Below are 16,265 nucleotides of genomic sequence, written 5' to 3'. Positions count from 1 at the left end.
ACCCCACAGGGCCCAACTCTCCGGAGCAAAGATGACACCAGCCACACGGATAGCTTTACCTTACATCTGTGGTGTTTCCGAAGCCACGGCTCGGCTGCTGGCCCCTCACAATCTGAGCATTGCCCATAAACCAGAGCAGGCCCTAAGAACCCAGATTATGCGTCCCAAAGAGCCGCTCCCCAACGGTGAACAGTCTTCCATAGTCTATAGAATTAATTGCAGGAACTGCCCCCGCAATTAAGTTGGGGAAACAGCTAAAAGGCTCAGGACTAGGGTCCACAAACATGAACTGGCAATCAAAAGGCAGGAGCAGCGCTCGCAAGTGTGGGCTCACATGGCCAATTTGAACCATGCATTCAATTTGGAAAACGCACAGACCATATCTCGTGAGACCACTAAGAGTGGCCGCCTTCTTAAAGAAGCCTGGCTTTCGGATGAAAATTCCATCAACCAGCACATAGACCTCCTACCAGCATACCAGACTCTCAGAAGATGGGAGAAACAACGTGATAATCCACGGAGTAGATGGCCATCCCATATGGTGCAAAAGCAAGACCATGGCTCTACAAATGGGGAAGCTGCGATCCCTAGGGAGGACAGCGAACTGGCAAAAGAGGAGGGGGGCCAGGTGACACAACGAGATAGCAACTGGCAGGACTGGAATGATAGGGCTGCAGGTGGGGCGGCAAGAGCTGCTATGGGGAGGAGACGACGAACGGCTTGGAAGGAGAGACAAAAAAAAAAAAAGGAGGGGAGAGTATGAAGCAGGAACATCTGAATAGCTGTTCTTTGCAGGATCAGGGAGAGGGAGCTACAATCATCAGATCCACCAACAGGCTGCCGGATGAGAATCAATTTAACACATTGCAGAGTAACATAGCTAATAGGCCGATGACATGCTCAAGGAGCCGGGCGCAGAGACAGGCAGCTGTATATAGGCAAGCTCCCTAATCACCTAGCATTCTAACTCTGATGACGTCAGTAGTTTGGCTGATGAAAGTTCAGTAACTTTTTTACTCACAGGCTTGTTTATATTAAACGGTCCTGTTTATTTTTATCCTGGTGTTCATTTTTCATATATATATATATGCTTTCTGAGGTTTTCACGGGTATTTGTATGTAGGTCTTTGGTTATTCGTGTTTTCTCCCGCGTAAAATTGGAAGTGTCTTGGTGACGTTTCGACGAAGTCCCATTCGTCATCTTCAGGCTGGTGTTTTCAGCTTCGTGCTTCTAGGAGTAATGTGTGATCGCAGCTGTTTCTTCCTTTTAACTGCCAGTGGGGTTTGAACTGATTGGGTGGGATCTTGGCTGTGTTCTGATTGGGTGGAGGTGTGTTCTGATTGGTTAAGGAGCTTGGCTGTGCTCTGATTGGATGGGGAGTTGGCTGTGCTCTGATTGGCTGGGAGAGCGTTCTGTTTGGGTGGGGGCTTTGTTGTGCTCAGGTTAGTCTGAGTTGCAGGGGGATTTGAGATGGTGAGCTTCGTTGCTGTTGTTTGGCTTCGTGTTTGTGGTCGTGCCACATTTTTATGGTGGGTGTCAGTTTGCTTCATGTATGGATTGGAGGGGTTTAAAGTGGCTAATGATGCAGCTGTGGACTGACTTCTAGTTTGTGGTCATGCCTCATCATCTGTGTGGGTTTGCGTTTGCTTTTTGCGTGGATGTGTGATGGTGACATCCTGTGTGGTTTTCGTGAGTGTGGGTCTGGTGTCATTCTTTGTGTTAGGGACTCGTTTGCCAATAAGGGCGGGTTTCCAAATGGCTGGTGGGCGGGAGGTATCATCTCGTTTATTCATGCTGTGTGGGCATTTTTCTATCTCGATGGCTTCTCTGATTATTCTGTTGTTAAAGTGTTCAGTTTTGGCAATAGTTCTGGTCTTTTTAAAGTCAATTTTATGTCCTGTGGCTTTAAGGTGTTGGACCAGGGAAGAAGTTGGTTCCTCTTTTCTGACTGAATTCTTGTGTTCTTCAATGCGTGCATTTATTCTTCTGTTGGTTTGTCCGATGTATGTGGTGGGGCAGGCGGTGCATGGGATTTCATATACTCCTTGATTTTCTAACTCAATTTTGTCTTTGGGGTTTCTTAGGATGGTGGGTATTTTTCGGTTTGTGCAGAATGCTGTCTTGATGTTGTGTTTGGGGTGTAGGCTGTTGAGGTGTGTGAGGAAGTTGTCCAATCTGGCCACATGGGAAAGAAAAACTGGACAACTTCCTCACACACCTCAACAGCCTACACCCCAAAATACAGTTCACCATGTAAACAGAAGCTAATAACCAACTTCCCTTCCTGGATGTCCTAGTCTACAAGAAATCCAATGGCTCCCATCAACCAACTTATGCTTGCTACAATATGCAAGGTGAGAGCAGCAGCCAGCACTATCAGAATTTATTTCCTTCTCCTCCTGTTTCCCATCCATGTTATATAGTTCAGTTCATCTCCCAGTAGTAAAGAGGCATCATTTTTTAATCCTGGGCCAAAATGGTTGAGTGTTATAACCTGAGATTAAGTCACAATTCAAATATAGGTCATGGAATATTTGATAAGCAATATCACAAATAAGGGGATATTGCTTATCAATTAATAAGGGTGGTGCGATGGCTCAGTGATTAAGATGCTGGGCTTGTCGGTTGGAAAGCCACAGTCCAGGTTCAAGACCCAAGCATCATGTGATGGGGTGAGCAGCTACCTCGCCCTACCTCCCGCCAACCTAGGAGATTAAAAAGAAGCATGCAAATGTGGATAGATAGGTACACTTCAGTGGAAAGGTAACAGTGCTCCATGATGTCATGCTGGCCACATGATCACAGGAGCATCTTCGGATAGCGCTGGCTCAATGGCCCTTGAAATGGAGATGAGCCTAGAGTCAGCAATGACTAGTGGAGTAAAATCTGCAGGGACTCCTTTTTACTTATTCCAAATAAATGAATATAATATCTTATTGTATTTCTAGACATCTCAGGTAAAATAACTCACTTTCATATTAATTTATATATTAATTACACATACATGCACAAACATAGAGCCCTATATAGAGCTATATATATTACCTATGTATGTGTATTTCTTACAGCACTCCTGTACCTCTTTTCACTTCCCTACCCACTACGGATAGAAAAAACAGGAGAAACACTGCATCTGCAGCAGCTTTAAAGCAGAGACTCAACAAATCACAGTTATAAATAGTAACTAAGATATTCATCATTAATTGCTATTTAACTTATGTGGAGGACTAACCACAATATGATTTAGCATGTTGTGAGAACTATGTCACTAAAAATTATTTATATTGATCTAGATTTGTTGCTTTACACACAAGGAAATCTTACAGTGTTCTGCACTATATTCTCAAGCAGTCTTAAAATATCTTAAAATGCCTCTCTGTATAACTCATGGATTTTAGGAACTAATGCTCCTTACCTGATCACGATCTCCTGCAAAACAGCAGCTTTTCATGGTACAAGAGTTAAAATAACCCTGGTTGTCAAACTGGAAGACAGGCAGCCGGGAATGGATGTCATAAAGGACTGGTGGCAACCGACGCCTGAGAGCAAGCAGCTGCGTTCCATTGCTGTTAAATCTCACACTCATGGCACTCTGAAGTGACAGATTCCCACCATATCGGAGCAAGGAACTAGGAAACAGGAGATAAAAATGAATGAAAATGAGCTGCCACAAGTCAACTGTCGCCAAGGTGGTCTCTGTTATCATTAGCATTAGTGTTCAAGGATGGCAGAGTGTCTGAATGTGCTATTTTGTAACATTATAATAATTTGGATACTGTAGCCAGATATCCCTCAGATATCCTATCCAATAAGATATTTGAATTAGAATTACTTTAGCAAAAACATTTGGAACACATTTCAAGTGAGTGGTATATCTTTTACAACCTTATTTCAGGTAAGTCTAACGGCATAGAAGTCAAAGGGAAGAAAGTGATTTTAACCAATTTATTTTACTGACTGTTAAGCTGGGGTTGGGGATTCTGGCTACAGTGCATAATCCCCTGAAAATAAGCACCGGTTTAACTTGGGTTTCTTTCCAGTAAAAAACAGATAATGTTTGGATCTAAGAGATCACTTGCATACATGTTTCTTCAAAGATAATCAGTGTTGAATAAGGCTCTCTCCCAAAGATGTCAATTTAAGTTTTTTGCCTTAAATGTAATAACATTTTAAAATCTTAAAGTCTTAAAATGTAAGATTTTAGACAGAAAAAGTAAATCTTTAGGAATAAGATAATTTGTTTGCTAAGTTTATGTGCTGCCTTTATTTGGTGCATATCGTATTTATCACATTCTGTTTAACTGAAAAAAAAAATCTAGTTTTGGGCCAAAGGCTGCATGAATATAGTATATGAAATCTTCTAAGATGTTTATGTCATAAAGTTCTTCATATTAAAATGCACGGTGGCTGAGGGTCAGAGCAGAATAAAAAAAAGCTCAAATCCAATATCTATGTTAGCATTACGCTGTTCTCAATAAAAATATGAATCAACATTAGTTGATTGTTTATTTCACTGGTTGCTTCATGATTTTTTTTCCTCCCCTGCATAATCTATTGAAATCTTTCAACTATACTACTGATCTGCTTCATGTATTAAACTTGTCTCTGGGCAGGAAATAATTTCTTTGTAGAAACGGGAAACACACACAAACACCTTTATAGTGTGACCTGCTACACAGGTATAAAGAAGATACACTAGGGTTATTGCTATACAAAAACTGGAGGAAGACACGGTTGTATTGCTATTATTACATAAAGCAATCTATTATACAAATTTAAGCCTCTTAAAGCCTTTTGGAAAGCAGAAAGGATAGGCCTTAAAAAGTCATTGGGCATTCAGGCAGTAAATTAAAAAAACTGAAACAATGTAACTTTAAATGCAAGAATAGCTTTGTTATGTCAAAATAGTTTTTACCAATAGCTTGTGGAAACAAATGACAATTCTTCTGTTCAAGAATCAATGGCTTCATTTCCAAGAAAAAAGATAAAAAGTTATCTTATTTTGGCAAGTGGCATCATCTGGATTGCTTATTGGAAGCTCACAAAAACAAAACACTACTAACAAAGGGCAAAGAGATTGGGACATGAAATATCCTTAGTTGCTTTCATTAGGTTATTCAGTCTGGCTATCTTGGTAAGTCACAGTCATAGCTAAATTAGCTGCATGCTAGCCAATGGATATAGGAAATCATAACCTTTGGGTGGAAAGAAGGACAAAGAATATCTAGTGCTAAAGACTATGAACATAGAAGTCATTATATATAATGAAAAAACCTGCCATCATTACAAATTGTGATATTTTTATTACTGCAACAAGAATGTATATAGCAATATAACTAATGAGCAAAAAAGTAATTCTTGGCCAAGCTGAGAATATCCAAAAGTTATAGTATCGTATCCTATCGTGTGGCAACATCTCCATTAAGTCCAACTAAACCATTTCTCCAAACACCTAGTTTTAATGTAAAATAAAAGGGAGAAAAGGGAGACGGATATTGCAAGGTAATTTGATAAACAGTGTTAAGAACAGAGACAACTTTATGGAAAGTTACAGTGCAATGGTATGTTATTATATATAGTGTGATGATTGTATTATTGTATGTGATTCAGTGACTACATAGGTCTTCTGCATGAATAAGCATATATATTCTATAATATTTATTTTCCATTCCTAATGAAATGAATTAAAGCCAGTGGTGGGATTCAGCCGGTTTGCATCACTTCAGCAGAACCGGTAGCTAATTTTTTTGTTGCCCAGGCCCAGAATGGACTTCCGGAAGCGGCATCCACACAGAGAACTGGTTGTTCACATATTTGAATCCCACCACTGATTAAAGCTATATCATCTGTAAACACATGTTCCTCAATGATTAGTAATTATAAAAAAAGGGATCTTTAGGGGATGATTTCCTGGAGTCTTTCAAAAAGTCACATGATGGCTGGAATCCAATCTTATCTCAAACCATTGCCAAGATAGCTGAAACACAAAAAGTCATAAGGTGATGTAAACACTCTAGCAATTCTGAAGGGTAACAGCCAGTATCTTCTAGCAAACAAGACTCACAGTACTCTTTAAAGACTACCTTATCATATAACCACAGGATATTCAGACAACTTTTTTTTTGGTCAATGGCTGAAAAATCCCATAATTGCTTTGTCTATCTTCTGAAAGAAATCATGCAGAAGCTGGGATATGGTCAACTATGATAATAGTTTCCTATATTCTCAGAAAACAGCATCATGTCAAATTTGTATTTCAAAGGTAGAGAGGCCACAACCCAAATGTGTTTATGTGTGTCAAGATGTTAAGGAATAAATTGAATATCTTAATGAAAGTATCCTTTTTCTCTCTTAACTTCCCATTCTCCCCAGTCCTAACAGTAAGTGCTCAATGGGTAAGGAATTGAACCACTGCAGAACAGTGCCTTGAATCTCCACTCCTTGCAGGTATCCAGAAGAAATTTGAATAGGAGGTGCATACCACTCCCAGTCAGATTTCACATGGGAGAGTGATGATTTATAAAAAAAATCCATGGCCAGTTCTGAACCTTCACTGGAAAGGGTCTGGATAATCTATTTCTAGCACACTTCACAGTTCTACCCATAGTCTCAATAACTTTCTCTAAGACATAGAGCAATAGTTGTCAAAAACAGTCAGACCTAGGAAGACCCTCTTTTAAGACTGTTGGCATCAATCCCTCCAAGAGAGAAATGTTAAGTACCTCCCAAATCTAGGAGAATTAAAGATTAAAGAGCCAAGAATGGGCATGATTGAGTTCACATGCTATTTGAGACAGCTTGGAGAGAATAATAATAATAATAATAATAATAATAATAATAATAATAATAATAATAATAATAATAATAATAATAATAATAGTAGTAGTAGTAGTAGTAGTAGTAGTAGTAATACTACTACTACTACTACTACTACTACTACTACTACTAATAATAATAATAATAATAATAAAGTTGGAATGGACCTTGGAGGTCATCTAGTCCAACCCTCTGCTCAGGCAGGAAACCCTATACCGTTTCAGACAAATGGCTGTCCAGTCTCTTTTTAAAAACTTCCAGTGTTGGAGCATTCACTGCTTCTGGAGGCAGGTTGTTCCACTGATTAATTGTTCTAACTGTCAGGAAATTTCTTCTGAGTTCTAGGGTGCTTCTCTCTTTGATGAGTTTCCATCCGTTGCTTCTTGTCCTGCCTTCAGGCACCTTGGAAAATAGCTTGACTCCCTCTTCTTTGTGGCAGCCCCTGAGATATTGGAACACTGCTACCATGTCCCCCGTCATTCTTCTCTTCGTTAAACTAGACATACCCAATTCCAGCAGCCGTTCCTTATATGCTTTAGCTTCCAGTCCCCTAATCATCTTTGTTGCTCTTCTCTGTACTCTTTCTAGAGTCTCAACATCTTTTTTACATCGTGGTGACCAAAATTGGATGCAGTATTCCAAGTGTGGCCTTACCAAGGCATTGTAAAGTGGTATTAATACTTCACGTGATCTTGATTCTATCCCTCTGTTAATGCAGCCCAGCACTGTGTTGGCCTTTTTGGTAGCTGCAGCACACTGTTGGCTCATATTTAAGTGATTGTCCACTAGGACTCGGAGGTCCCTCTCACAGTTACTACTATTGAGCAAGGTACCCTCTATACTATACGTGTACATTTGGTTTTTCTTGCCTAAATGCAGAACTTTACTTTTTTCACCATTGAATTTCATTTTGTTAGATAGCACCCAGTGTTCAAGTCTGTCCAGATCTCCTGTATCTTAAGCCTGTCTTCTGGAGTGTTGGCTATTCCTGCCAGCTTGGTGTTGTCTGCAAATTTGATGAGTTCCCCATCCATCCCCTCGTCCAAGCATTGATGAAGATGTTGAAGAGCACTGGGCCCAGAACAGAGCCCTGGGGCACCCCACTACACACTTCCCTCCATGTAGATGCGGTTCCATTGAGGACCACATGCTGACTACGGCCGGTCAACTAGCTACGGATCCATCTGGTGGTGATGCTGTCTAACCCACATTTTTCTATCTTATCAAGTAGTAGGTTGTGATCTACTTTATCAAATGCCTTACTGAAGTCGAAGTAAATTATATCCACAGTATTCCTCTGATCCACTAATTTTGTCACTTGGTCAAAGAATGCAATAAGATTTGTCAGGCATGATCTATTTTTGACAAACCCATGTTGCCTTTTAGTAATGACTTTGTTTGCCTCTAAGTGTTCGCTGATTTGTTGTTTGATTTTTCCAGAATCTTCCCAGGTATTGAGGTCAGGCTGATAGGTCTGTAATTTCCTGGGTCCATTTTTTTCCCTTTTTTGAAGATGGGAACTACATCAGCTCTTTTTCAGTCCTCCGGTAGTTCCCTGGTGCTCCAGGATCTTTGAAAAATATAGTTCAATGGTTCTGAGATCACATCTGTCAGTTCCTTGAGATTACCTTGGGGTGTAATCCATCTGGTCCTGGTGATTTGAACTCGTCTAGGCTGGACAGGTACTCACTTACCGTTTTCTTGCCTATCTTAACCTGTGTTTCTATTCTGTTTTTTATGGCACTATTTTTGGTAGCTTGGTCTGTTTTTCCCTTTGTGTAAAGACAGACGCAAAAAACGAGTTAAATAGTTCTGCTTTCTCCCTGTTGCTTGTCACTTTCTTGCCACTTTCACCCACTAATGGACCAATCATTTCCTTCACTTTTTTCTTGTTTTTTACATGTTGAAAGAAGCTTTTTTTGTTATTTTTTACTTTGGTCGCAAGCCTTAGTTCATTTTGAGCCTTAGCTTTCCTCATTTCATCTTTGCAGGCTCTGGCTATTTGCTGATATTCTGTCTTAGTTATGTGCCCCTCTTTCCACTTTCTATACTTGTCCTTTTTATCTTTCAATTTATCAGAGAGTTCTTTATGCAGCCATGCTGGTTTCTTTTGAGAGCTGTTATTTTTCCTCTTTGTTGGTATTGTGCTAGAGTGAGCTTTTATTATCTCACTTTTCAAAATTTTCCAACCTTCTTGAGCTGTTTTCCCCTTGAGGATTCTCATCCATGGAATCCTTCCCAAGCCTTCTCTAAGTTTATTGAAATTAGATCTCTTAAAAGTCCACTTTATCAATTTCTTCAGAATCTGCAGGCCAAAAAAGAATCCCAGATAACATAGCAAGACATTGCCTCATTCACCACAACAGACTTTGCCCAGGAAGATACAATTTTATACTATAGTACTTACAATAGTAAATGCAAATACAAGCTGTCAAATACTGACCTGCAGTAAAAACATGCACAAATATGCAACTAAATTGTATGGTTCCATACAATTAACCACTTACAATTATTTACTCAGCATTCTTTCAACACTGTTATGGCCAATACTATCTTGACAGTTTAGGAATATAAGTGGAGAAGGAGGAAATGAATCTATATGTTTTTAGTTAAAACTAATAATTTTGACCATTCTCAATTGACATAAGAGGGAAGAGGCTTTCAGAGGCCCAATTTAACTACAACCATATATACGCTTGAAGCAAGGCTTAACCACAATTTTATTTGACATATATATCCAAGCAAGTCCAGGATAAGATAAGAAAGAATTTATTTAAAGTTACAATCACTATCAGCACCCCACTTTTACTATATAGCAAGGCAAAGGAGATACCAAAAAGAAAGGAATGTGGTTATGCATGCACACATATGCTAAGACAATCTTCAATGCAGCTGCACAAGCCATTTAAATTATACAAATGCTAGGACAATTTGAAGAGATTGTCTACTCTGCATTGTGAAACACATGTTTTAAATAATATGTTTCACCAATATGAAATGACAGAATGCTTAGTGATATCTTCTTCATTTGCAGCATTCAAAACTAAGGTAGGATGTACTTCTAGCAAGCTCTAAGTATTGTAGGCAATTCTGGTAGATAATCTGTAGGTCCTTCTGTTGTTTGATATCAAATGAATTGAAAAACATATGAAATACACATTGAGTAAATTAAGCTTCATGAGAAGTAATAATTGGAGCATAAACAACCAATCATATAACAGCATTTTTAATATACAGTGTAAAGATGATTTATAGAAAATAATATAAATGGCCTATTGTATCCATATTGGTAGAGGTTAGAAATGCACTAAAGGAAATTAAGTAATCAAGTAATAGAATCCATTCTTGAAACTCTGAAAACCCAATATAGATTGAGCAGAAGCCAGGTATTTTCATTTCAAACTGAAAAGTTTGTTTAAATAATCTGGATAAAGAGATGCAATTTATCAGTATCCAAGCAGAATGCTCACTACAAGCTTTTTCTATATATTATATGATATATAGAGAAAATTTTACCAAGGAAAATTTAAAGATAATCAAATTCTTATCAGATTACAAGTTCCACTTTGATTTCTCTTTCCAATTTCTTTAAACAATGCCTAAGAAAGCATGTTACTCTTTACCTTTGAGGTTTTCGAATATCCCATAGCCCAACACCTTCTTTTGAGTTGGCAGTGGCCAGTAATCTGGGCTCCACTGGATTGAACATCACACTATGAAAGGCAGAAGGATAATTTGCCAAGCAAAAGGGCTCTGTTAAAAAAAAAATTAAAATACAGCTGAAAAGATGGAACATTTTCAATTAAAATATTTCTAGATAAACTTTGTTTATATTTGCCAATCATTTGTAGAATTAGTTTCAAGTCATCCCGGCAGATGTTTCATATTAGAATTTAAATTATCTTCCTGTAACTCCCACAAAAATGATAAAACAGTAATCTCTACAGAAATATGTTTTATCTCTTCATTAATGCCTACCAACAAATACAAATAGGCTCTTAATCTTAATCTTAGTCTTAATCCTGAAAGTGACCAATAGCAACAAATAATTTAGATTGGTCTCTTCTGCATTTTCAAGTTATTTTACCTAAATTCTGAAAAGTATGTGTTCACTTGCATATACAAAATAATACTATAATCTGCAAGATATTTTGCAAAGTTGTTAAAGGAGCTTCGCTGATGTTATTATTAGTTGGGTAATGAAACATCTGCAAGCAAGCAACCAAGCTCAGAGAGCACCAAGCACTCTACAAAAGCTTCACTTACTATCTAATCAAAATTGGATTATTGTATCAGACAATGGCACTGAAATGAGTTTAATAAAAGTTGAAATGGATTTTCAACTTTTTATATTATAACTTTAATAAGTTTATAAACTGCTATTCACAACAATAGTGGTTGCCCTATCAACATATGGTTGCTATTGGCAGATATCAAGATCTCATATTCTGTGGCAATATTTATATTTTTCATCTTATTTCTCCATTTCATTTCATTCATTCAATTCCCCTCACTATTAACAAAGTCCTTTCTTCCAAGTATCTCTAATGGATGTCAGCTCTATAATGCTTCTTGATGAATTAACTTTTAAAGTCTTTTACATTTGCTTTTATTGTGAATACAAGCTTTATATGCTTTCAGTTTACTGTGGTTTGCATTCTATTCCATTATGGTTTAACATTAATGTGAGTCAGATCATTATGGCTTGTTCCTCAGATCTTGCTTAAAAATTCTTGAGAATCAGAATTATATGGGAACTAGGCCAAATACTAATATCCAGATGACAAAGACAAGTCTATAATAACTTCAGGAATTAAACATTACATGTTAAGCTTGTTTTTAAATTTGCTAAGAGCTAAACACTTCATGCAATAGTTAACAAGGTAGAAATCCCAATGTGGTTCCTAAATCACCCTGACTAGGTTCACACAAAAAGCTAATTTGATAAGAAATAAATCACATTTTGTCTTAGTGCCACACTGAACTTTGCCTTATGTTCTCTGTTGCCTCCTTTTTATTTCCATAAATAAAGGATAAAAAAAACCCCTCATCTTCAGGGATGAAGTGGGTGGAAAGACAATTCCTGCTATTAAAATACTCTTCTGGAAAAGCTTTTTGGCATCCATTCTTACTGCTTGGTAACATTTTATTTCCCAGATGTTTACATTTTCAACTGAAATACATTTTATGCCACAAAGAGATGTACTCTTTTTTCTTCCTCTTCCTCTTCCTCTTCCTGTCATGATTTGTTTTTATTACTCCTGATGACTATAAGGAGAACTCCATGTAGTTTTCTAGGCAGCATTTTTCATTGTCTTCCTAATGTTGAGACTGTGTAAGTGGCCAGAGGTCACCCAACTGGTTTTCCTGTCTAGGCAGGACTAGAACTCAGGTTCCCAGGTTTCTAGTCCAGAGCCAACCATTAGATCAAACTGGCTTTACTATGTAAATACTTGAAATTGAAGAACAGCATAAAAAATGAAGTACTACAAAACATGAGGTAGTTCATCTTATTTCATTACTATTTAAAGCTACAGATTCCAAGTTTCTGAAGCCACAGGAGAAAAATACTGCCCGCTCCAAGTGAACAAACATTTTAAAGAAAATTCAAATACGTGCAATTCTTTCCTTATCAAACTAAACTTAGTTTTCTGTTTGAACAGAAAAAGCAGATGCAATCCTCACCTCCCTGAGAAGACTCTCTGATATCCCAAATGAGAACTCGACCATCATCAGATGAGCTTGCAAAAACATTATCATCAACTGGACTGACGGACAGTCCATAGACTGCATCTTCATGGGCAAACACATCCACAGTTTCACCACTGAAACATACACCAGCATCATCAGCTTCTTATCTTTTACAGTGTGCTAGAAAATTTATTTCAAAACATTTAAAGTCCATTATCCCATACATATCCTTATAACAGTATATAGAAAACGTATCTACAAATATGTTAATGCAATGCGATTCTATATAAACTAGGACACTCCTATTTGGACTGCAAAATTCTAAATCACTAATAGAATTTTCTGTATCTGTTGTCATCAAATGGCTTTCCAGGTTTTTGCAAGCCTTATTCAATTCAGTAGGAGTAAGTATGCAATGAAATAAGCATCTTGATCTTAATTCTTGAAAGTTAGTCTTACTGAAGATGGGGGGGGGGTTATTTCTGAATAGATTATTGCAATGAAAACTGTGGGATAATGGAATATTCCAATCATGTAAATATTTTAGATCATCAGATATGAATACAACGTCCTACAACTTGGGCTCACCGATATCTCAGTGTTTCTCCTTCTTTCCATCATTAGCCTGATAAAGAGTATTTAGACATTGGAAAAAATGCATTTACCTTGGGATATCATGAAGCAAAACCTGCTCATCATTACCTATAAACAGAAATAAAAATTTGTCATTTAGTAACATGAATGTAAATGAGAAGGATTGTGGAAAAGGAAAAGGAAAAATGGTCTGGGAACACAAGAAAGATATTAGCTTTTTAATTTTATTGTGGACCAAATATTCATGACAATGACTCCTACGTATTGGCTTGCTTTTGAAGTATAAAGTAATAACAATTTGTTGTGGAGCAGCAGTAAAAGAGCTTGTCTATGGAGATTCTCAATCATCCTGGTCATGGTTGTCTGAGAGGTGATTTTCAAAAGTCAACTTCTTAGAGAGAAAGTCCAGGTGCTTTTGAAAAGCACCTTTGGAACCGTAAAATAAGTTGTTTACTACAAATCCATTCTATCTTTAAAGGCACCAGGATAGTTAAGTGTGGAGAAGTTGTACAGATTATAGAGCAGGTCAGGGGACAAAAAAAAGGCATTCTACAACTTTATTAAAATAGATGGCTATCCTGTGAGGCACTCTGCCATCATATGTCTCATGCTGTATCCAATACATGCTACATTGCAGCTGCAACAGCAGTGAATGGAAAAAAAATGTTGTCTAATCCAAGACAATGTGCTCAGAAGGTGGTTAGTTGGTCTGTCTATCTGTTTCCAGTAATAGGAAATTACTTTTCAGTTGTGCAGCTTCAATAATATTGCAAAAAAAAAAAAAAAAAAGGTTTGGAGATATACATTGGAACCACTTAAAAATACTGTTCAGATTGAAGCAGGATGTAAATTGCAATCAATCAATCAATGAAGGTATCCTTGCTTTGTTTTGAAAAACTGTATTCTTTACCTCCAGAAAAGACTCTGGTGTTACCACTATTAAAAGCCAGGCAGAAGATATTAGAGTGATGTTCTCCTTTCAGTTGAACAGGCTTGACCCTGGAGTGGATTGCTTGTTCCATATGCCAGAGCAGAACTCGACGGTCATCTCCACCTACACGATACAGAGCATAATTATCAAGAAAAGCGCTACAACTAGCATCTATACATCTTGTGATATCAAATCCTGAATATTTTAAGTTTGCATTGCTGGATCATATGAAGAGCCACTACAAGTTAGGATGAATTTCTCCATTATTGCTCATTCTTTTTTCTAAATAGAGGCTATTATATAATGTTGAACTGAGATGGGAAAAAAGGGGAAAACTCTAACAGCTATATAACTATAACCAGATAAGCTGTTGTCTTAGGCATTTACATTCATTCTTCTATATGGTTTGGATAATTCTTTAACTGAGAACTCTAGACTGTAAATACTGAACAGAAGTCTTGTTTCATACAGACTTCTTCAGAAAGGCACTTTTTGAAATATAGAAGGTTAAATACAAATACCCAATACAACAGTGAAATAATATGTATTATACTTGAATCCAGGATTTTGGCCTGGGGTGTCAAAACTTAGAGGGCACCAATGCTGCCCTTCCTTCCGAAAACAAAATCTATTTTACAAATCCAGGAGGTGGCACCATCATTCAAGGTAGCCTAGAGGCACCGTATGCCCCTGAGCAAGGCTGTTTGTGTCACATCATGCAGTCTCAGACAAAAGCCTTTTTGAAAAATAGATTCAAATCTCAGGTAGGAAAGAGTCAACATGTATTTAATGTATTTATTGCATGTAAAGCTATATTTCCTTCAAGATACTCAAGGTGACACGTATAGGTTTCTTTTTTTACATTTGTCTTCCGAATAATGCCATGAAGTACTTAGGCTGAAAGCATGACTTGCCTAAGGATATCCAGTTAGACGCAGGGGTGTCAAACTGCCGGCCCGCAGGCCGGCTGCATCATATGGAGGGCGCGCCCACCCCAGCTCCGGCAATGCAAAAAAAGTTGTGACATGTCACATGACACGGCGAGTTTAACACCTGTGAGTTAGAGTTTCAATGTAGAATTGGGATTTGACTTATGGTATTTGCAGTTCTAGTCCAATACTGTGGTGTTGGCTAGCATATTTCTAATAAATCTACTATTCATGCCATGTTTAAGTAAGAGATTTAACACAATTTATCCCTGTAATGAATTTTCATGGCTATCTGCCATATCTTTTCCAACATTCTTTCAAAATCACAGGGAGAGCATTAAAAATAATTCAAATTTACTTGAAATCAAAATCTTAATCTGAGAGAACAAAGTTAAATATTAAGAGCCATACATCTTTGGCTTTTTACAAATATCTTGGCAAAATTATCAGTCCAGTAATCATCCTAAGTTTATAGGTATGATGGTAGCTCCTATATCCAACATTATCAAATGAAAAAAAAATCTTCAAAGCCAATTAAGCAGTTAGAGAAAAGCATCATAAATCGTTTGACCTTCTGTTAGTTACAATATAGTTTTTCTAACACATTAACATACATCATTTGCTCAATGATGAAGCCTTCGGTGTGGTAGCAAAGTTTACAAAATAGGAGAAATGTGTGTATTTATATATGTAACATAATGAATAGCTGAAATAAGGAAACAGATGAATTAGAAGTTGTCCTAGAGCTGAAATTTAAATTAAATGAATGTTTTATTGTGCTGTTTGAGATTTGCCTAACAAGGATTTAACCATTTATTACTGCAACAGCATGTTTGGACATTCCTCTTAACTGAAAAAAAACCTCACTAAATGTAGACTGAGGTGTCTATCTGGGAGATTACTGAACATGAAGTCCTGAGACCATCCTTTTCATAAAGGATCACAGACATTGGTCCAACAGCTACATCGTCTTACCTAACTCTGATGGTAGCAGAATGGATGTCATTAGCATAGCAGTGACATCTGCCTAGAGCTGGCCATGTGTCATTGCAACAAAGGGCATTTCAATGTCAAAACCAAGTCTGGTAACTGCCTAGAATGGAACGTGATAATCTCTATCCTTCAAAAATGCATGAAAGCTAATAGAACTAAAAATTAAAGAAAATCTTCACATTCAGAAGTACTTTTATTTATATCTCAATTTCTAATAATCAGAATTATATTTTATTATGCCTAGCTGCTGAAAACGGAAAGAATATTTGGCTAACTGCTCTTCAGTATAACCTGAAATGATAAAGCCTTA

The 16,265-nt window shown here is 37.4% G+C and overlaps 1 protein-coding gene across 1 annotated transcript in view; it reads right to left on the bottom strand.

The window, feature by feature from the left end:
* DCAF5 (DDB1 and CUL4 associated factor 5) overlaps window positions 1-16,265 on the bottom strand; it is a 40,346-nt gene that overhangs the window by 15,578 nt on the left and 8,503 nt on the right. Inside the window, exons 2-6 of the mRNA XM_015814087.2 lie at window positions 14,013-14,156; window positions 13,174-13,210; window positions 12,503-12,642; window positions 10,441-10,570; window positions 3,417-3,630 (exon numbers count right to left, since the gene is read on the bottom strand). Of these exons, the coding sequence (XP_015669573.1) occupies window positions 3,417-3,630; window positions 10,441-10,570; window positions 12,503-12,642; window positions 13,174-13,210; window positions 14,013-14,156 (665 nt within the window). The remainder of the gene's footprint in view (window positions 1-3,416; window positions 3,631-10,440; window positions 10,571-12,502; window positions 12,643-13,173; window positions 13,211-14,012; window positions 14,157-16,265) is intronic.

The sequence above is a fragment of the Protobothrops mucrosquamatus genome, unplaced genomic scaffold, assembly GCF_001527695.2.
Source record: "Protobothrops mucrosquamatus isolate PMUCROS unplaced genomic scaffold, P.Mucros_1.0 scaffold218, whole genome shotgun sequence".
Classification (NCBI taxonomy): Eukaryota; Metazoa; Chordata; class Lepidosauria; order Squamata; family Viperidae; genus Protobothrops; species Protobothrops mucrosquamatus.
Note: the sequence above shows the minus strand (reverse complement) of the source record. Positions and strands in the feature narration are given on the sequence as shown.